Raw genomic sequence first — 22,955 nt, 5'->3', positions numbered from 1 at the left:
AATACAATGTAAACCACTTAATTGGGAAACTTAATAGGGAAACTACATTGAAAGCAATTACACTACATATGAAATAGGCAAGGGAAGTAATGTCACACATTGACCACAGTACGATTTATTTGCACAGGAGGATATACATTGTATATTTTTCTTTTGGCTCTTGGGCTTGGGGAAGTAAAGCACTTGAGCATTTGGATCGAATTCAGATCGATCTTAATAAATCATTATTCAATATGATTTACATTAAAGACACACATTAAACAAACAAATACATGTACATGTATATTGCCACACACATAAATCTATGGATATTAACTCTTTGAACAGAAAATACACCCGCCCCCGAAACTTCCCCTCTCCAGGAAAAAAAAACTTAATTATTACAATCAAATAACACACATAATATCAACAAATACACATGTATTACCAAAACAAAAAAAAGTTATCAAATCAATGAGGATACAGCCATAGAATGTAGACTGAAAATACCACAAATTTGAGATGAACAAAGAATAGACACATTCATTGCACTATCCTACAGCCATCTAAACTAGTGTGGGTCTGTACCTTTGGAAAATGGCTGCTGCTCAAGAGAAAATATCAGCATTGTAAGCAATACAAGGAGAAGAAGTATTGGATTATTGTTAGTGATTAAAAGCAATTACACATTCATACACACTAACACGACAGTGTCGATAGGCATTATTTGTTGAGGAATTTAATTTCTGGATCAGTGAATGTCAATCCTCATGATATGCAATAACTTTTAAAAATCAAGAGAAGTTATATGAGATACATTTGTTCTGGTGCATTGATGTTTTGATAAAAATCCCTGTTCATTGTTGTGCATATTGATTCTACCGGTATTGATGTGTTCCCATTCTCCAAGTGAAAATGACAAAAGTTTTATAGTACAAGTGAAACACACACACACACACACAGCCTTCGTTGAATCATCAAATAACAAAAATCACAACATTATTCACAAAGACAGAACAAACACATATAATCACTCATTCTCACACAGTGACAAGATCACAGCCCCCATCAATGTCCACAATGTCCATGATGAAGTCATAGCTGTACTGTGTTGGTGCGACTTATGAAGTGCATGTATGAGTATATAAAAATTACACATTCAACATAACTGAGTCAATGTGTGTCTTGAATTACATAGCACATGCATGATGAGGTGAATGTTACTGTCAAGAATACATTGTACAATGTGACGTCAGACACGAAATGAGCATGTTATGAGTTAAGTAATCACTGAAATGGAAACGGGACTCCAGATCGACGATGATTTTTGGATTACTCACGTGTGACCTCAAGGGAGACGGATGCCACAGCCTTGCCCTCCTTGTTGGTGGCGACAATGCGGTATTTTCCCTCGTCCTCTGGTTGGATGTCGGTGAGCTCCAGAGAGAGATGGTAGAGATGGACGTCGGCGTACATGCTCATCCGTCGCCGCGGAGTCTCCTCCACAGGCTGGTCGTCCTTGAACCAGGCGATCTGCGGCCGAGGCGCAGCGATGAGGCGGAACTCGAAGCAGACCTTCTCGCGGCCGCTCTCCACCACCATGCTCTTGGCGACGGTCATGAAGGCCGGCTTGATTCCCTCACCCTCCTCAATGGTTGACTCCCTGGAGGAAAGGTGACAATCATCAAAAAGAATTTTAGTATCATCCAAAACAAATCTCCTCATACATATAAATCATAGTGAACAGATACATTTCAGTGGGAGAAGGCATTTTCTTGTGAATCACATAACCACAGAGAATGAGATTCTTTAAGAAGAATCAAAGTTGTCATTTCCTTTGTTAATGGAGCACAATATTCTGCGCCTGAATTTCTACAAAATCTAACCACCCATCAACATTTTATAGGTAAAAAGTTGTACATTGTATTTTTTCACCTGTTTTTTAGTGTGTTTGTGGAAAGTGGTTTGTTAACACTCTGTATGCTTTGAGTGCCAATGGACACAGAAAACTCCATAGCGTTGCACACATTGTCCAAAGTCACTGGCACAGAGAGGCTTAAAGGTCCTGTTTACCTTTGGGAGCAGTGATTTAAAAAATGTTCAAGATATCACTTTTGATGCATATGTATAGGTCTGTTGTATCACAAAACATCCTACCATATAAAGTTTTTGCAATGTGGCCTAAAATTTAAGGAGATAATGTGTGTATCAGTATTTTTCTCAATAAACCATAACTGTAGACAGTTTAGTCTGGAAACATTTTAATATACCTATCATTCACCTCATGCATATTCAACAATACTTAACATTGATTATACTGATTCAAATTTTTACATTGGTTGTTTCTGTTCCTAACTCACATTCCTAGAACTATTTTAAAGCACTAATGCTGGGTTTTTATTTCATCTGCAAATGGTGAATTATGCCTTCAAACCTAGTCATATCCGATGCAAAGTCTGTACCTTGATAGACTCTTTCTGCTGGGTGCTCCATCACTCTCAGCATCAGACAGGGCCACTGAAAAAAAATAAGAATATAAAATTGAGTGAAATTAAAAATTAATAACATTTACTTACACTTGTAACATGTAGTGCTTTGAATGGGCATCTTTGAGCACATCAATACAGGAATGAAAAGTTGAATTTGAATACGTATGATACAAAATGTAATAACAAACATTCCACCCCTTCCACCCCCAAGAAAAAAAAAAGCATTAGAAAAACATCAAAACCCACTAGCATTACAGTAAGAAAATGGGATGGTTGGTCAACACAGTTTTAAGAATGTTGGCTTCAAAGGTGGTTGCAATCAAGCATACCCAAGATCTATCTTTACCATCACCTCACATAAATGCACATTGGTACAGCAGTGTACATTGTACATGTACTGTACATGTTTTCTTTTGTCAGAGGCCATCTACACATGTGAGTTAACCTGTTGAGGATGGGCTGATTTTGCAACAACATGAATTTCCCACAGACACCTGTCCGAGTACACTCAGGACCAGTCTTCAACAGGTTAAAATTAAAAGATGCAGTACTTGTACTTATAACAAGCTTGGGAATGACAGTCATTAACTGCAAAGGTGCACCCCTAAACACTCACCTTCAACGAGGAGCTCTGCACTGGTGGAGGCTGTTCCTGCTTGGTTCTTGGCAACGCAGGTGTATTTCCCCGAATCTTCGGGGTAGACCTCCTCAATGGTCAGCTTGGCCACTTCGCCGTCATACTCCATCTTGAACTCCTCTGTGGCTGGGATCGGGGTGCTCTGGCGGAACCAGGCGAGGGTCGGGGTGGGTGTGCCCTTGATGTGGCATGTCATTGTGATGGGTTTGCCGTCCTTGGCCTTCATCGTCTCCAAGGGTTTGAGGATCTCCGGGGCGACCGCCTCGCCCTCGAACGGCGTTTCTGGGTGGGTAGAATGCATGAGTGCTACATGTGGCATTGTTTTTATTTTGTATGCGAGTAGAAACGAGGAAAGCCAGAAAGCAAGGAGGAATGCAGAGAAAAAGGTCCACGCATGGAGGAGAAAGGTTGTAGAGAAAAGAAAGTGGAAGGTGTACAGAGCACATGAAGTTTTGACAATTTAAGGCGGACGATCAATCAAACAGCATCATTTAAGTAGGCATGACAGAGGAAGAAAAATACACCATCAGAATATTTATGGGAGAAATTTGAAGGTTCAATGTAAAAAAAAAATGCAAATATTATTTTTGTTTTCATTTTGCAGAATGAGTACAGAAGAAAGAATGAGAAGAAATAAAGTTTAAGTTGCAGATTTTTAACCAGTCACAAAGCCAAGTTGAATCAAAAAGATGATGAAAGTTTTGCCATAGTTCAAAGAGCATATTTAATATACCAGGCACACCGGTAGCGAAAGGAGATTGCGATTTAGTCAAGGCGTTGCCCCAAAGGAATATAACATCCATATTTAAAGGAGCCAGAGAAATAAAAAAGGAAATGCCAATCAAGAAGCAATGGAAGCAGAGTGGAAAGAAACAAAACAAAATGAGAACCATTAGTCCTTATGAACTTCAATATTGAAGACTGTACATTTTATATGACAAACTCTGGGATGTTATAAATACACTGTAGATCATTCTAATCCATTGTCTACTAGAACCAGATAAGGCTTGTACATACATGTATACATGTACAATGTGGTCTTTTGGAATTTCAGAATGTGCTAAAGAATCATTATCCACTCATATGTACCGTAGATAGGTATACACTTTACATTACCTTCTATGCAACACAAAGAATAAAATTCACCTCTTCAAACACTTTGTTAACATTTTACCCTCTTCTTTCTTGAATTTTTCAATCACATACAAATACATGTAAATTCTTTTATCTAAAAGAACAAAACACTGGTCATTAAATAAATTTATTTGAATGCTCTTTTCACATGGTTTGTCTTTACTTTATATCACCCTAGAGAATGCATCATATCAAGAGAGACAGGACCACCTCTTTTTGAGAGCAAAGATGATGAACAAAGAATGCATGCGTATCCATGGCAACAACATCCCCACCCCATGACCACACCCAACCTTACCATCGATGGGCATCTCCTTGACCACCTCCTCCAGTTGGCTACGCAGGTGGTCATCGTACTGGACAGCGGTGGCCAGGTATCCCTTGGGCACCCATCCTTCCTCTCCAGTGGCGTCGCGTCGCGCCATCCACCACTCGCCGTGGGAGTCGTCAAGGATCGTCAGCTGCTCGCCCTCACGCATCGACATCACCTGGTCTGACTCCGCCAGGTAGTTGCCGATGGCGATGTAGGTTGTAGCTTCTGAAAAGCAGCAATATATAGGAAGCACATGGCATTTGTGGAACAGAATATCAAATCGATACCCTAGCCAATGCAATTTTAAACCTGATGATTTTTTTTTTTTGCTGATTGATTTTAATCTTTATACAATTGTAGTCAGTCTTGAAACGGCAGAGTAGAGTTGTGACAGTACAATGAACTCTCTACATTTGTATGTGCCCATGGACTTACTATAGTTACAACTTGCTAAAACTTTTTCATTATGAGTCACTAAATTGTCCCCAAACCTGACCTTTGCTTGAGGTTAGACAACCCATTCAGGTGAAAGAATACCACAGTTCTTCAATAAGGTGATATGACATGGATTACACAAAGTACTGTACATTTGTATATTTAGATTCGGTATTTCCATAATCCATATTTAAGGACGGTTTCTGAATATATGTGCCAAATCACTAAGATGAGCAGGCCAGCGGATGTGAATACCATTAAAGCACTGTAAAGGATAATGCACACCTACTGGTCTTTTCAGTGACGGACAACACTGGGTATAGAGTACATGTACATGTATATCATTGTAGTAGTAGCTGTGCAATGTCCCTTATCATCATTGTCATCATCATCAAGGCACATAAAATGTATGTTGAGTAAATATTCCGCCATTGTAACTTTTTAAGGCTTGTTGCACTGATTTAACCCTTTATGTGCTTTAAGTGCTTGTTAGAACAGAAAACCCCATAGAATTGCACACAATGTCAAAAGTCCGTGGCATAGAAAGGGCTAAATCATACTCAATTTGTGCATGTTTTTTCCTTTAATAGCCTACAAGGCATAAGTGAATACAAGTTTTGATTGTTAAAACTCAACATGGCTGTAACATTTAAATGTTCTGTTTTTGTTTTTCTTTACCAAAGCTTCTCATGTCCAATGGTTCCATCCATTGTGTATCCAGACTAGTACAAACATGTAGATACATTTTTACCTTTAATACATAGATCTCTACTGGATGGACAAGAGGTACAAGTATCTGTGGTTATGGTTCATTACTGGTATGAGGTGTGTACGTACCACTTGGCTCCACTACCATCACCGTTTCCACTGTCTCGGTTTTCTGTAAATAAAATTGAGAGCAATTAGTCACCCAATGAAAGTAACAGACTGATCGAAAATGAGCTGAAAAGTAGCAGCAAGGGGGATTACAAAAAGAAATGCACACTTTGTACAATATCAGAGTATCGATCGTGACTGATTGCATGAGATGCTTGGATTCTATGAATGATTGAGGTTGCAAATACTAGTCTGACTATTCTTCCTATGCATATGACAGAAAAACAGTTTGATGACCACAAACATAAACCATGGAATGTTTACATGCTGCAAAAATAACTCACATCAGGTAATCAGCATCTTTTGATCTCTTAGTTACACTCTGCATCTGACTCAATATAGATTGCGCTGGTGCAAAGAATCACATTGAAGGGGGAAAGTGACTCTTAAAAATTTGTTTGTTTTTAGGGGCTTCTGCACTCCAAAATCTCTGCTAAACCAAGGCCCTGTTTCATAAAGCTGTTCTTAAAGTTATATATGACATTATGAATGACTGGAATATGAAGTGCCAATATGTGTGCCCATTTATTTTTCCTTACAATTTAACAAAGTACGACTGTACAATGTATGTCAATATTTCATCTACATTGGGGCAAAAATACACTTTCAACGAAAAATGTGTGCTTACCCATGTAAATCTAAGAATACATTTGCAAATTTATACTTTACCTATTGAAATTAACTATGATTAGGAAACCCACTTGGCTCGCCATATTTAAGTTGTTTGTAAAGTTGTGCGTAACTTTACGAACAGCTTTATGAAAAGGGCCCAAGGGGGTGTTTCAGAAAGCTGTTCTTAAAGTTATGAACGACATATGAGCGACTGGTGATCAGTTCTTGTGCTGAATAATTGAAATTCTAATAAGTATAGCACATCACAACTGATCACCAGTCTCTCTTTTACTCACCACAGTCTCAATAGGTTTCTCTTCAGGCACCTCCTATATTAGAATCAGATTTAATCAAACACATCGTGCAAGCATTAATCACACACATAGACATTAGTCAGAGACACATACAGCTGTACATTGTACTTAAAACTCTGTAACAGGAATATAAGACATGTATGATCCCATGAGGATTTTATTAACTTTCACAAAAATTGTTAACAGTGCTGTGCAGATGCAACATTACTGGATAAAGTGGGAAAAAAACAAAGTCAAGACAACTACTATATGACATCACATAATTTGGTTGCAAGAAAGAAATCAAATATTTGCAGAGGAATAAAAACTTTTGATCTTAACTACACCATGTCCAACATTCAAAATTACAGACTATTTCAAAAACTTACAACTTTTTAGCTTTTTATGAAACATGAAACTACTAAAAGTGCTTTGAATTAACCTGGTGAATTAATATGCTGAATCTCCAGTAAACTAGATTGCATCTTCATCCACAGCTAATGTTTCCAAAACCATGTTAGTCTAAGGGCTGGAATTCCTACTAAAACAGTAATACATCTTAGCAATAAAATGAGAAAAAATTTACATCATTGAAGAAAAGATTTTCAGAAATGTCACAAGAAGGATATCAATAAGTTTAGCCAAGTTTTTGTGGTGACGAGTCACAAATGTTGAAATACACTGCAGGTGACTCAATGCAGAGTCTCTTCTTACCCATTTCTTCTCACTACAAATGTATGAAAAGAAAAGGAAGTCAATTCTCTATAAACAAATAAAAAGTTTGTTTGGTTTTTTTTAGAAAGAGTAGTGTGGAGGAGGGAGGAATCCTTTGTTTAGATAATTCTCATTCCTGTCTAACACATTCCATTTTCAAGCAAACTACTGTAAGAGCATCTTAATGATACAAATGTATTTCTCAGAGTTATAAGAAGAGTTTGATTCATTAGATTATCACTCCGGAGATATTAGTTATTTCCTGTGGTCTCAAGGGATTTTAGTGTAAAAATAAAACAACAAAAAACAAACTGACTGACAAATTGCCCTTCGTCAACATGAATAAACACCAATTATTCAGTGTTTTAGTGGTAGCTATGATAAAATTCATGGGCATACATGTACACCTGTACAGGGGCGGATCAAGGAATTCTGTAAAGGGGGGGGGGGGGGGCACAACTGATATTTCTGGTGCCACTTCCGGGTTTCATTTCATTTTTTTCTTTGTATTTCTTTTGTTTTTAAAGAAAAATAAAGGGGGGGGGGGCGTGTGCCAGTCGCGCCCCCCTCTGGATCCGCCACTGCCTGTACATACTCAGACAGAACTGGAACTATTGACATCCTGACTGCTAGACAGGCGTCACATCCTAGCATATCATACAGTAGCAATCAGAAGGTTGTGGGCTTGAGTGCAACCGGAGTATGTATGCTTATGATTGTTTTTTTTTTTATCATGGCTGCTACTAAAACACTGAATAATTAGAGGTTATTTATGTCAATGAAGGGCAATTTGTCAATCAGTTGCAGTAATAAACAACTTGATGCAAGAATCATTAATTTGAGGAAAAACAGCAAAAACCAGAGAAGAACCAAATAGGGTTGATTGTGTAATGCACTCATAAATTGTAAGGTGAAGACTAATCTTTGTGCTGTGCTTCAAAGAAGTAGTTAATCCGTTAAAGACTAGTCCCGAGTATACTTGGGTAGGTGTTTCTGAAAATGTGCATCAAAGCAAATTCAGCTTGTCTTCAATGGGTTAAGAGAAACAGGAAATACACAAAGAAAACAGCAAGAAAACAGAAAAGTGTTCTATTTTGCATGAAAGATTACATCGAGACAGAAAGTGAGCTCTCCAAGTCATACCTCTTCTTCCACCACAGTCTTCTGCACCTCTTGGGTTACCGTGACGACCTTCTTTGTTGATGACACCTCCACCTCCGTGTCTACCTCTGTGGAGCTCTCCTCTGCTCATCAAAAGAAAAGAAAAAAACAGAAGTGTGAGTGTAGTGTGTAACATTCCAAAGAAATCATGTCAGAAACCAGTGTAAAACTGTCACCTACAACCTTAATCACTATTGTACCAATGCAAAACAGTTGAACGGAGCATGCCAATATACACGAATCTCTCAATCATTCATTACCAAAGTACAAAAAGGTTGAATCATGAAACATAATTTTGATTGCATCTTTCAATGAGTAATCAAGATTCACGCATGAAATACAATCAATCTATTTTGTTGATAACAAACTGTAAATTCTAGTTTGAGTATGCTCAAGTTTAATCCAGAATGGATTAAAGAAGTTTTGATTACATGCAATAACTTGGTGATAAATGCACATATTTCAGCAGACCCACGCAGAGAAAACAGTAGCATGTATCCAAATGTCTAATGAATGTCAACCGTGTCCTGCATCTGTAAGAGTACTTTATATTAAAAATTGCATTAAATATTGGTCTTCCACCAATCCACATCATTTTCATAATCATATCTTCTCAGATATTTTACAAAACTGCACAATACTTTGACAAAGTTCTAAATCCAATGCTTATAGGTATGAGTTATGTAATGTATTGATCCTGCAATGTACATGTGTGATGTGGAATTACAATACAACAGTAGCACTGGGTGAGGCAACACAATGCTGATGTTTTCTTCTTTCTCACAAACAAAATACTAATCAATAATCATATTTACACAAAAATTGCTCTTTCGCTGCACTAATTTGAAACGAGAGAAGACAATATTGGGAAAAATGACATGGGGAAAAAACAAGCAAGTCAAGCTATAATACTGTATAAGAATCACAGCAATATCGATACATAATGAAAAAATGCAAAAAGACTCCATGTATACCCGTGCATAACTTGAAAAAAAAATAATGACATACAGGACATACAGGACAATAATCACTGTGATACATGCAGTGCGGAGAAACACATTCTCAACAAAGATACGGTGTAGCAATAGATATCAGCACATCTTTTATAGCAGTATGGCCTGGCCTTCATGTTAGAAAAAAAAATGGTGCAGAAAGAGGAAACTTGCACACAAAACTGATAACTTATTGAAAATCCCAAATCGTATCTATTTTAACATCAACAAAGGAAACCAGAATATGATTCATAAAGACACTTGTAAGACAAAGACTAGTATTACACCTAGCATTCTCTTACTTGCACTTCATATTATGATTATATGATATCATTAATCATCATTCTTATGTACAAACAACCAATATCTGATTAAAAAGATCTTAAAAGTGGTTTTAAGAAATGCCTGCATTAACATTAATCTGAGCAAAAAAAATGCAGCTATATGATTATATTTTCTATAGTATATTATTACATCTATTTATACATTTCAACATATTCAGATCTATGCATTTAAGCCATAAACTGTCACTTGTGACTACAAGTGCAATAACATCATGGGGGCTGGTAAATACAGTTTTCAGATTTATTTCTAAATCAAAGAATTCTCATTGCACAGAATAAACCTGATTTGGGGCATCAAATGCTACCCGCATCAACATCTTATAGCTGTTCACACAATTTTTTAATACGCAGTTTGGATGAATATATTTAGTAAAGAGTCTCTCATTGCATAATCACTGGAATTTATACAATTATTCTACCACTTGTCATTAGGAAGCATTCTATTATTTGCAACTGAGTCCTGAGTTTAGCAAAACCAAGTTAAGCCAGACAGCTCTATATTTCTCTACATTTAAGTAAATATTGAAGTTTAATGTTTTGATGTCACTACCAGACGATGAAAAGAATGTCTTATTCTTTAAAGTGTGCAAAAGTAAAGAAATTAAGAACAAGATGCATGGGACATTCTACACGGTGACAGGATATTTTTAACAGTAACAGTTTACTAATTATTTACAATGTGTGATGAAACAAAATAATCTGGTAATTGGTAATAATCTGTCATTATACATATATCAAGTTGTTGTAAGATGATCTCAACACAACAGCCAGGTGATGAATGCAGATCATGACGTCTCACTACTCAGACAAGTTTTACACATGCATGGGAATGACAGACACTACCCAAATGACATAAAAGTCACAAATGTCCATGCAATGTCCACCATGCATACCTTGAACACAAGCGTAATATCCCATGGCATGTCTGTGGAACTACATTCATTCAGTAGCACATAAAATCAAAAACTATGTCAAAAGAAACCAAAAGAACTTACAATGGAGTTGTACAAGTGTATGTGTTCACCAACATTGACTGAACTAGTGCATTACGTCCATGCAAACTCAGCTATGGATACTTTGAAAAGGAAATGGCAAAGTGAATCTGTACAGTCACATTCACCTCACGACAAGAAAAAATGAAAATTATGTCAGACAAAATTTACTTGAAAGGCAAGGTGATCCTTGATAAACAATGATTGAACCGATACTTTGGGGCTCATGCATCAAGGTCGGGAGACATTCAACGTAAACATGGGACCAACCTATGACGACCAGCTTGGCAGCACAGGTTGCTATGCCAGCCGGGTTGGTGGCCCGGCACTCGAAGGCTCCGGAGTCTTCTGGGAAGGCTTCCTCCAGAGTCAGGGTGCAGACACCGCTGTGCAGCGTGATGGTGAACTCTGGGCACTCCTCAGGCACGATCTCTGCCCCGTTGCGGAACCAGGAGACCTCCGGAGGCGGGGTCCCCGTGACGGTTGCCGTGAACGTCGCAGATTGTCCATCCTTGACGATGATGGAGACGATCGGCTGGGTGAACTGAGGGGGTACCATGATGGTGATGGCAGCCGTCTCCTCCTCGGGCTTCTTGAACTCCAGCTCGATCTCCCGCGGCTCGCGAGTGTCGGTGACATCCATGGTTACCATGGCTGTTCCTCGCTCATCCAAGGCCGGCTGTGGCTCCAAGGTGATGGCAACCTCTTTCGGCTGCTGGTCGACCACCTCGATCTCGATGATGCCACGGTCTCGCTTTTCTGTTGGCTTCTCTTCAGCTGGCTTTACTTCTGTTTATAGTGTCATTGTAATCAGAGCACTCTAAATACCCCTTCCTAACTATAAAATGCTCTATATATACAGATATTTCGTACTTGGTATCTTCTTGGCTGATGTTTCATGAAAAGTATACAGTTAGTCTATTCATATTCTCATCCATATTTGAAAAAATCTCTTAAAATACAGACTTGTCTTTCGACTTACTGACAATACAAAAAATGAAATTAAAGAAAATTTTTGAGGTGCAGGTCAAGCATGAGTGGCATGCTTGCAGCACAAAATGCTTTTTACAATTAATATTGAATGAATCACATCTTTCTTTTCAAAATGTTTACGTATTTGTGAAATGAGAGAAGCATACACTAATGTGGGTGTCTTAACTGCAGAAAAGTTTATTGCCATGATTGTGTTCTGCACACAGTTTTCATGGTAGGTCAAATTACTGAAAACATTTTGACACAAACAAGAAATCTTATGTTTTGTTATAACCAGGTCATCACACAATTTGAAAGCAAGACTAATTATCTTGGCAATAAAAAATTCTACTTACACTGTAGAATATATCCTGCAGGGATGTCAGTTAGAACAAAAGAGAGAGTCTGAAATAGATCTCTATGAAACTACAGTGTACCTTGTAAACGAAAGGGTCTGAATTTTGATACTGCCAGGGCCTGAATTCAGACTTTTGCTGACAATTGGCCTTCCTGATCTTGCAAGAGAGAGAGAGATAGAGACAGGCAGAGAGAAGTAAAAAGTGCACAAACCTTCGACAAAGAGTTCTGCCGAGCACGTGGCCACGCCCGCCTCATTGATGGCTTTGCAGATGTAGACGCCCTCGTCCTCTGGTATTACCTCTGGTAGGAAGAGGGAGGCCACGCCCTCCAGGGAGTAGGCAATCTCATACTCGGGTTCGTCCTTGATCTCCGTGTCATCCACGAACCATTTCACCTCGGGGCGTGGTTTGCCTGTTACCATGGCGACAAACTTGACCGGTTCTCCGTCTCCGGCGACGACCGTCTCAATGGGCTTGACGAATTTGGGTGGCATCACTTCGGGCTGCTCGGCAAAAGTGGCCTGCTCCAGTTCTTCAGCGAGGAGTTCCTTGGGAGTCTGGAAGAAACAGACCAATAATTAATTTTTGACATTAACCTACAATTTTTTCTCAGCTTGAATTCAATTTCCAATATCTCTTACAATAATTCAAAAAGGAAGGAGTGTCAAGATAAATATCTTCTGAACAGAGCCAGGGTCAAAAGTGGTACACATGTAATCATATTTTTAGGAGAGTGAAAATGCAAAGTTTTGATAAGTTAAATGCCCTCATATTATGTAAAATCACTGCCTAGCTCTTGAGCTATGCCATAATGCTCACAGAATCCCATTGACAATACATGTATCTCTGTGAAAAAATATTTTTTGATGCTGTGGGTATGTCTACTGTTGTCCAAAATTAATAAGATTGAAATTGACTGATGACATCTTATGAACAAATTTAAGTCGACTGTATGAACTCTCCCTTTCATTGTTAAGATTTGACTGCATAAGCAAATACACTACAATGAATGCATCAATAGATTAACCATCTGTGTGCTTTGAATGCCAGTTGGCACAGGAAACTCCACAGCACTGTACACACTGTCCAAAGTACCTGGCACAGAAAGGGTTAACACATAGCAATTTCAGTTAGATTGACACAATTACCTTCTCCACCAGGATGGGCTGTGTGAGGTTGTCCGTCTGTTCCTCAACCTGCGGCTGGAGCTGCTTGGTCTCTGGCTGTTCAGTCTTGGGAACTTCCTCGACCGGTTTCTCCTTATCACCCTTCTCACCGGGAGATGGTGGCAAAACTGTCACATAAAATTGATGCAAGTGTACAAAGAGAGTCACTCTATTGCTATACACTTATACAACTGTTATTCCATTAATAATGAATGCTGTATGTAGATAAACATATGGATATATGCATAAATATACATTAATGATATAAATATATGTGCATCATGTCTTTTTAGAGATATCAGACACAAGAAAGCATTTCTTTCCCCTTTTCTTTCTGCACAGAGCGCTTAAATTAACCAAGGCTGGTGAAAATACCAACATGTTTGCAAGTGATAATATGTCGTACATTCATGTTATATGTGTGTGTGTGTGTCTATTTGTGCTGCTTGCTCCTTTACATAAAGACCTCTTCAAATACAAAAAGCAAACAAACAATTACTTTAATTACCAGTGATCACAAACACAAGTTTTGTGCCATGTTTCCTATAAATATATTCTTTCAATTTCTATGCATTCACACATACATGCATTTCCAGTGGCATAAAGTCACATCAGGAAATTAAAGCAGAAAACACTTATTTCAAGTGTTCATATTACTAACATTTCTGTATCATCAGATCTAACCAGCTTTTTAAGCAACTATATACAGTGTAGTGAGTGACAGTTCTCAAATTTGCATACTTCTCTAGAGCAAGAAAAAAAATGTGTTTCTGTTGTAGCAAAAGGCTTTTGTAATTATACTCTCATTGGCAGTAAATATCTTTAGTTTTTGATTTTGATTTATTGTTTGTCGCAAGCAACTACTAAAGTACTGATGACTATTAAATCAAAATATGCTACCAATTGACTGGTTAAACAAGCAGAAATATGGATATCTTATAAAAATGTGAAAAAAATAAATACAATGTGAAAGCAGATCCCATGTTGATAGATATAGATTTAAACATATTTCAATGTTAGAATACAATTGGGAGGCATTTGTACTTGTTTCAAGTTAGACCTTTATACTATTCTACAAACCCCCAAGAACTAGTAAATAGTTAATATTGTTATCATTTCTTGCACCATTCTACTTTTGCCTATAGCTTATTTCAGCTTACCCTACTAAGCAAAGTCAAAGTGTTAACCTCTACACAGGAGTAGTAGATTCAATACGTCAGCATAATAAACTGAGGTTCAGTGTATCTACAGAGTGCAGTTTACATTGTGGGGAAGTTTGAAGGGAAAGAGAGCCCCTGCATTTTTTTCTGCATGATATTTTTGAAGAAGAATGCAATTTGTCTTTCCCATGTGAAATACATATCAACAAGAGAGGCAGCACTATCTGTTAGTTTTTCCTCACTAGTATACAGGGCATATCTAAACCGTTTGAAGACCAGTCTCAAGTACATGACTATACTCGGGCAGATGTCTATACAATAGACATGTACATGTATGTGTTACAGAAAATTATCTCATCCTCAATGGGTTAAGTACCAGCTCATGGAATTGAAACGGTAGCAGAATATCATGGTTGTCACCTCCCAATGACATGCCAGCATAAATTTTCTTTCTTCATATATTTTTATGTTAACCCCCCACCACCAACAAAAAAAAAAAAACAATATTGGTAATAGAATACTTCTGCTATGATTGTACTTGCATAAACTAAAACCCAGCTCCAATCCCTTCATTCTGTTCCCCAGAAGATTCCGACATCCTTCATAATTTGTGCAGGTCACATGGTTCCCATAAAGTGTAAATTAACTCTTTGTATGGTTTGATTGCCGATTGACACAGAAAACCCAATAGCACTATACACATCACTGTCCAAAGCCCCTAAACAGAATGGGTTAAGAGTGAATCATCTAAAGACATTTGCAGTGGAGTTGAAACATTTCTGGTATTAGCTGGCCCCTTGAGCACCTGATAAAACCCTTTACCTCTGAAATATAACAATTCCTGTATACTTAATATAACGGGTACACCCGGTTTTCGTAACAAGTGGGTTAATGAAATGGTGCTGGTATCGGATGGGCTCTACCATATTTTTCATGTTTTACCACCACCAATGCCCATGTCACCATGCAATCTATTCTCTGAAAATTTAGTTAGTGGAATACTGGTGTTACAGGATTGTATAGCATATACCACCTGTTGTTAATAGAGTGGTCCGTTTACCATAAATATGACATAGAATACATGGTACCACTAAACAAATATGAAGGAAGAAAACATAAGGTGAGAATGAGAATGATGATCAATATGTTTGTTTTTATATCTGCTGCAATAAATATTGTTTCACCATTGCCCCTTTGAATAATGGTCTCATTGAGTTTCTAGATTAAAAAAACAACAATCTTGTAGAAACATGCAGTGACAAACAGTTACCAGCATTATGTATTGTATCAAAACCATTGTATTGCTTTCACTTTAAAAACTTTAAAAAGGACAATATAATCTTGCCTCATTTGCCCTTCTCTAGGTCTTATTGAATGAAAACTCATTTGAATATTTAAATGAAGTACTATGATAAATAATAATCATATTTTCTTTTAGAGTCACCTCGTTTTTCAGGACACGGGAATTAGTCTGTGCAAGATCGTTATACACATAGAGAAGCCCTCATGTGCTACAATCATACCATATGCTATATGTGTACATTGTACACATGAAATCTTCACTTGCTTGATGGATGAAAGTCTCTCGTATTAGTTTTTGTCTGTCTTATCATTACGCTACTGAGTGCCTCATGCAAATTCATACTAGTATGTCTTGAATTAATTAGTGTCTTTGACTTGGAAACTTAATTTGATGAAAAGAACAAACTGAAGAAAAAAAATTTCACTTGTTTCACTTACTCCCTAACAAATATTCAATGCTCAACAAAAAATGATCCAAAACAACTATCATGGATATACATGCAGATTCAAATGGAATCCATTTTGTGTGTGAAAGATAAACTCATGCATTTGTGGGACCATGGCCACATCAAATTTATTCGTTCATTCATTTCCAAATGTCAATGGCACTAGCATAATGTGCCTATTGAAAATGTATACTTCAGTCTTGAGGGCAGGCAATGATGTATGCAAATTGCCTGAGTTTTGGACACCCCCTTGGAGTTTGAAGATGTGGCATTTCCAGTAGAGCTATATATCTTAAAATACAGATCAAAGGAAATATCATGGTGCCATCATTGTCAGGATTATACATATCTTCGAATCAACTGGTCCTACACATATTTATTCTCAAGTGCCTTGTAAAAGATGTTTATTTTTAATAAGTGTTTTGTTTTGTTTTGGTTTGGTTTGGTTTTTTTGGGGGGAGGTGCATAAACACTGAAGGTTACAACATCACTTAATATCCTGGAGGGTACATATATATCCATAAATCATTTCATCTTAACAGTTCACAAATATCAATAAAGTGCTAGACTGAGGCAGGTAAAAGTGAATGTTATAATCTCTGGGACCACATTATGGCAGCATACACCAAAACACTGTGTGTGTGTGATGCACATGATTGTGAGCATATAAGTGACAGCCAAAGAAATAAATATATGCAGGTACAATATATGACAAAATCTGAGATATGGACAGGTGTAGACGAATAATACTACAGTAATAGCATGCATGTGTGAGACGATATATGGAACAGTATTGACTGGACATGGAAAACAAAGAAAACCACTGTACTCAAACCTTTTGACACAGAGTCATGCACATCCTGGTCTTCCATGGGTACAGAGTCTAAGAACTCATCCAAAGCATGCACTGATGCCTCACACGGTGTCTCACCAAGAACTTCTCCACATGCACTGGAGGGTTCCTGGTTCAAACCCTGCTTAACAGAAGCAATGTCATCCAATTGCCCAGAAGAACAGGGTGAGAGAGGGGTGTCAGAAGCAGATTGGGATGGGGGAAGAGAAGCAGCAGGGTCGGACAGATTTGGGAGTTCCGCAGCCGGAGCTGAGGAGAGCTCTAAGCAGCTGTTGGAGGTGGAAGAACTTGAAGCATCGTCAGGCCATCTCAACTGTTGAGGGCGTTCACTTGATCGAGTCTGGTCTTTGCCTTCATGGCTGGAGTGGGAATGATCATCTCCAGGGCTTGCTGCATCTTCTGAGGAGTCATCTGACTCTGTTTCAGAAGAGCTACTCGATCTGACAGTCAGGAAGGCACTGGAACTAACAACACCATGGGGATTGATGATCTCCACCTTATACCTCCCTCCATCTTCGAGCCGGGCGGAGTTGATGACAAGTTCGACGAACATATCCTGAAAACGCATTACCTGCGTGGAGACATTGCTGCTGGGTTCCACGGGATGACCATCTTTGTACCACTTCACATCTGGTAGAGGATTCCCACCAACATGGCACTGGAATATTGCTAAGTCTCCCACTTCCACAACCATATCACTGAGTCCCTGAGAAAAGTGTGGGTCTTCCCTCTCATCTTGCTTACTATCATCTGTGAAAAATGGCTCTGAATTAGTTTTTGTGGGAGTGAAAAATGATGGATAGCGCTCCTCTGTCTCCACTGAACTATCAAGATCGCTTTGCTGATGCTCAATGGCAATGCCTTTGGAAAATGACCAATCTGAAGTTACAATTTCTCTGTATTCTTCCCTTTTATACAGGATGGTGGAGTTTGATGACATAGTAGCAGAGCTGTGTACTTCCACAACTTCCCTCTCAGTATGCTCTGTCACAACAGGTGTCAAGCGATGGAGATTTGCATTGCTCTTTGAGTCTCCGTTGTATTGGGTAGCTTGAATCAGCCCTGGGGAGGCCTCGTCCATCCCGAGATACCGAATTTCCACAACAGCTTCTTCTTCAATAATTTCAGCCCCTGATATGATGACCTCTCCCAATTCATCTTTCTCAGATTCATCACTATCTGTGTAATGTGTAAAGTGCAGGCAGTCATCGTATTCCTGGAGGAGGTCTACCATGGGAGTCCTCTCCACATGGAGATGGCTTGCACCAGGAATGTAGATGATATCCTTTCCTTTCTCCTCTGCCAAGTCATCTTGTCCATCCTCCACGGGAGAGCTCACAGCATCTCTCGCTTCAAGAGGATTTACCTGATCTACCTGGATGATATTGGCTCTGATCAGTGTTTCTTGGCTGCCTGGCCGTGCTGCAGATATAGTGTAAGATGCCACTTCTGATGCAGCCTCTGTGCTGTCCGTTTCCACACTTACCAGGTCAGATGGCACAGGATGTGACTGAACCTGTGGCTCAACATCATCACCACTGGAGAAGAAGATAGACTCAGAGTCTAGCTGCAGTTCCCTTCCAGCTGGCATCACAGCTCGCGTTGCCTCAACAGGTGGTTCATCTACATTCACTTTGTCATCTTGCATTTTGTGAGATGTAGCATGTTCATCTTCTTCTGCCTCCTCTGGTTCTTTCAAAATGAGGTCATCTTCATATTCTTCAAGAAGTAAACTGAGCTTTGCTCTCGGAGGAGCTTTGAGATTTGGCAAGTGAGTTTCACACTGGATGGACTCTGTCATTGGCTTTGGAGAAGGCAGCATTTCCTCACATTTTATGTCATCTATTTCATCTTCTGAACTCCCATGTGGATCAGTGATATCAAGTATGAATGAGGCCTGTAAGGGGGCATTGTCATCGTCTGGTGTGGAAACAAAGCGAACATCACCATTTGCAGAAAAGGATGGAAATGAAACATCTGATGCAACACTACACTCAACAAGCGAGTCTGGAATTTCGCTGTCATCCATGTCAATCTGAGTGGAACTGTTTCTTGATTTCTTCTTTCCTCCTTTCTGCTGGTGAACAGCAAACACTTCCCTTTGCTTTTGTGGTTCATCAAAGTAGACTTGTACACTCCTTGGCTTTGGTGCCTGAACTTTAACTTTGACAGTGACATATTTCTTTTCTGGCTCATCTAGATCAGGCTGGTTTGAAGGCATTCGTAGTTCTAGCATGACTGGTGAAGAAGATCCACTTTCACTTGAACTTTCCGGCCTTGCAGCTGCAGCAGATTCTACACTCTCTTGGATTCTGCCTACAGGAATCTCAATTGATGTTACAAATGGTTGGTGTTCCCCTGTGGCTGTTGGTTCTGCCATATCATCATCCAACTCAGCTAAGACCTCAGCTGATTCATTTTCAGGATCTGTGTCCTTTTCAGAAGTGTCTCCAGCTAAGTAATTCTGTGAAACAGTATTTGGACCATCATCAGCTTGCAAGTCCCTGGCATCAATTTCAAGTGTAATGTCTGGCATTACCTTTGGGGCAAGCATTACTGTGTACTCTTCCCTTTTCAGGGACAAAAATTCCTCAATAACTACTGGCTCTTGCTCATTTGACTCAGCTTCAAGAACTGCAGATTGGGTCTCAGGAGCAGCACTGACATCAAAAAGAGCTTCCTCTAAGTCACTCTCTGTGAACTCTTTCTCATCAGAATACACTGGGGATTCCAGAGGTTGCCTGGGCTCTGTCCATTCCAAGTAACAATGCAAGATTGTGGGATCTGGACTGGCTGCTGTTATTTCAATCGGTGGTATGTCCCTTATGTCTTCCTCTGCTGGGGATGTGTGTGAGTCAAGTAATGTTGTACTGTGTAGGGTAGTGCCATCCTTCTCAGTTTGAGAGTCAGGTGTGCTGCTAGGAGGAACTTGGAATTTAGTGCTAGGATACACTGTATCAGCAACAGACACAACTCCAAGAGTTACCCCATCTTCAGTGTGTTCATCCTCACTTGAAGTGATAGGGGATGGAGCTCTAAGGTTGGGACCTAAATCAATCACAACAACCCTATCTACAATGTCTGATCTGTCATCTTCTGGTTGAGTTTCTAGTGCTTCATCTTTTTGATCCTCTTCACTAGTCTTAGGAGATTGTTTCTGAACTGAGGATTCTTCTGGAACAACAATCTCTGCATGGAAAAGATCAGTAGGGTCCATTTGTAAATGGATATTTGAAGGAGAATATTGTTCCTCATCATCTTCACTATCTAAATCTTGGCACTGTTGCATGGGAAGGAGCACTTCAGCTGCAAATAAATTGTTGGCCAGCTGCCCTTCTCCCTTGAGCTCCCGTGTTTCAGGATGGCATTGCTCAGAGTCACTCTCAGAGTCAGATGAAATGGATCTTGACCTACATTTCTCTCTGAATTCCAGCTTTACGTCTACTTTGTCCTTTTCAAATTGCTCCCCTTCACTGCTGTCCGAGCTATGGTGTTCGTTGATGTCTTTGACGGGTGAGGCAACTTGACGTTTCGCGGCAACTGCTATGTCAAGTATCTTGCTTGTCTCTGTACTTGTAGGTACATGCACTGTACTTGTAGGTAAAGGTCTTTCTGTGTCATCACCAGCACCTTTATTTCCATCACTTGATTGTGAAGATGTGGATAAGCCTCTTGACAATGTCACTGGCAATGTACTTAGAGAAAGGGGTTGATCATCATTTCTTTCACTTGAAGATTCCAGGTTGTCTTGCCCCATGACTCCCTCAGTATCATTTCTATCCTGACGTAAAGTTGCACTATCCTCATCAAGGTCAGCACTCCTCCGGGGTTCCCTCCACTCCAGCACCTCTTCATATATAAACACCTCTTCCTTTTTGGTGATTTGCACAATTCCAAGTTTATGCTTTGCCTCCAAAGACACTGTGAATTCATGCCAATCTTGCTTGGGACTAAGTGATGGGAGTGCAGCTGTAGCTGGAAGCACAGTTTTGTCCTCAGCCTCAGGGTGTCTTGCAGCTTTTGGGGAATCATCTTCCTCCAGCATCCTCTTCGCCTCTTGCAAGAACTCTGAATACTTTATCGCCTTGGTTGGGGAAGGAGTTATACTCTGATCTTGCAACAGTTCTTCATAATCATCTTCAGAGGATGAAGATTCTTTTGATGACTTCCCTTCCTTGATCGGCTCTTCTGTTTTAGGAGACACAACAAGCTCTGCATAGTCACTCACACTGGGATTTGACAGATCTGTATACTCGTTTTCAGGACTGTCAGTCCTGTGCTCTACATGAGGTTCACTCTTCTCTGATACAAACACATCATCGTCCTCATCATCATCATCATCATTATCTCCCTGGGATTCTCCGGATTTGTCAGTCACAATGACTTCTAGCAAGAGTTTCCCTGTTGCTGCTGGCAGTCCATCTAAAATGGTATCATCCTGAGCCGAGGTGACAGGAACATTTGTCCTGCTGCCATTTGTCATTTCATCTTGCTCAGATTCTGCTCCTTGAGTGTCTGTGTTATTATCTGATGTGGTTGAGGCACTACCAGATGTTGATGTGTAGGACCTATCAAATGGCTCTTCAAACTTGGGTTCAACTTCAGGTTTTACGAGATCCTGCACCTTTTCTCCACACATTAGATTGTTTGTGTGTTCCACTGGCTCAACAGATTCCATGGTAACCTCTTCTTGTACTTGACAGGGTAGCACTTCCTCTTTGGTGTCTTTTGGCTCTGCAAGATGTGGTGCAGCATTGTTATTTACTTCATTGTCTGCCAAACTAGAATCATCAAATGGTTTTGCATGGTCATTGTCAGTGGCAGCAGAACCTTGCTCTCCATCCTCAATAATTGGTGTCAAAGTTCTCTTACCATCCCCATTGATCTGAACATTTTGACTGATGTGAAAGTATTCGTGATTGACTGGCTTTGGCATTGATGTGTCATATTCACCAGAAGTGGTCGAGTCTTTGTCATCCTCATTCTCTGATGCAGACAGCGATTCCACATCCTCCTTACTTGTCGGTAAATCTTTGGAAATGGCTGAAACACTCTCGGGCAAAATGTCCAGTGGTGTTTTCAGAGGCACACTGCTTGGAGGAATATTTTCTTTATTGTCTGGGATTTCTTTGCTTTCGTGATCATCATCACTTGATTTGTCATCACAGACAGTTGGTACAGCCTTCTCTAACAAGACATCCAGGGTCATCCTGTCTTCTGGAAGACAGGTATCCTCCTCATCACTTGATGAGGTAATGTCACCTCTACTGTCATCAGAGCTGGATGATTGAGATTCCAAGCCAACGTCAGGCCGGTGCTGAACTTTTTCATCCTTTTCTTCCTTGGATACATGCTCATCAGAATATTCAACATCTCCTTAAATATGGACCATGTAAAGAAGCATGCAGCGCAAGGCAGAGTGCGGAGAGGACAGATTGTACCAGGGAAATGGTGTGTTAGTGTCGTGGGAGGAAGTGTCGGTGGGAGAGAGAACAGAATAAAAAAAAGGCACAGCAAAGTCAGTGAAGGCATTCAGAAGAAGAGCCAAATCAAGGTTAATTTTTCATTTGTGAGCCAAGCTCTCTTACAGAAAATATAAAGATTTGAAAGAAGACTACTGAGCTGTTTTATTTGGTATTCTCAGCAACTGCCTTTCCTTGAAGCATGCATGGCACTATAATTACTACTACTTGATTTGGCAATTCTTATGCATCAATTCACAGAAA

At 39.4% G+C, this 22,955-nt stretch overlaps 1 protein-coding gene across 1 annotated transcript; it reads right to left on the bottom strand.

Annotated features, from left to right (window-relative positions):
- Positions 1 to 1,311: 1,311 nt before the first annotated feature.
- LOC139728586 (uncharacterized) lies at positions 1,312 to 22,758 on the bottom strand. Its single transcript, XM_071639525.1, has 9 exons — positions 17,212 to 22,758; positions 13,451 to 13,596; positions 12,514 to 12,859; positions 8,626 to 8,726; positions 5,825 to 5,867; positions 4,538 to 4,777; positions 3,085 to 3,387; positions 2,442 to 2,496; positions 1,312 to 1,642 (listed from the first exon to the last, which is right to left on the bottom strand). The coding sequence occupies exons 1-9, from the start codon at positions 22,436 to 22,438 to the stop codon at positions 1,312 to 1,314; spliced, it is 6,792 nt and encodes a 2,263-aa protein (XP_071495626.1). The 5' UTR covers positions 22,439 to 22,758.
- Between the last annotated feature and the right edge of the window lie 197 nt (positions 22,759 to 22,955).

The sequence above is a fragment of the Diadema antillarum genome, unplaced genomic scaffold (assembly GCF_040938485.1).
Source record: "Diadema antillarum isolate AM-2024a unplaced genomic scaffold, OU_Dant_1.0 scf00000019, whole genome shotgun sequence".
NCBI lineage: Eukaryota > Metazoa > Echinodermata > Echinoidea > Diadematoida > Diadematidae > Diadema > Diadema antillarum.
This window is presented reverse-complemented; position numbering and strand designations above follow the sequence as displayed.

Excerpts from the sequence above, each read along its gene's own strand:
- LOC139728586 (XM_071639525.1), bottom strand. The coding sequence starts at position 22,438 with ATGACCCTGGATGTCTTGTTAGAGAAGGCTGTACCAACTGTCTGTGAT. Across the intron at positions 12,860-13,450 it reads AGCCCATCCTGGTGGAGAAG|ACTCCCAAGGAACTCCTCGC; the intron begins GTAATTGTGTCA and ends TGTTTCTTCCAG. Across the intron at positions 8,727-12,513 it reads GGCAGAACTCTTTGTCGAAG|AGGAGAGCTCCACAGAGGTA; the intron begins GTTTGTGCACTT and ends TTTGATGAGCAG.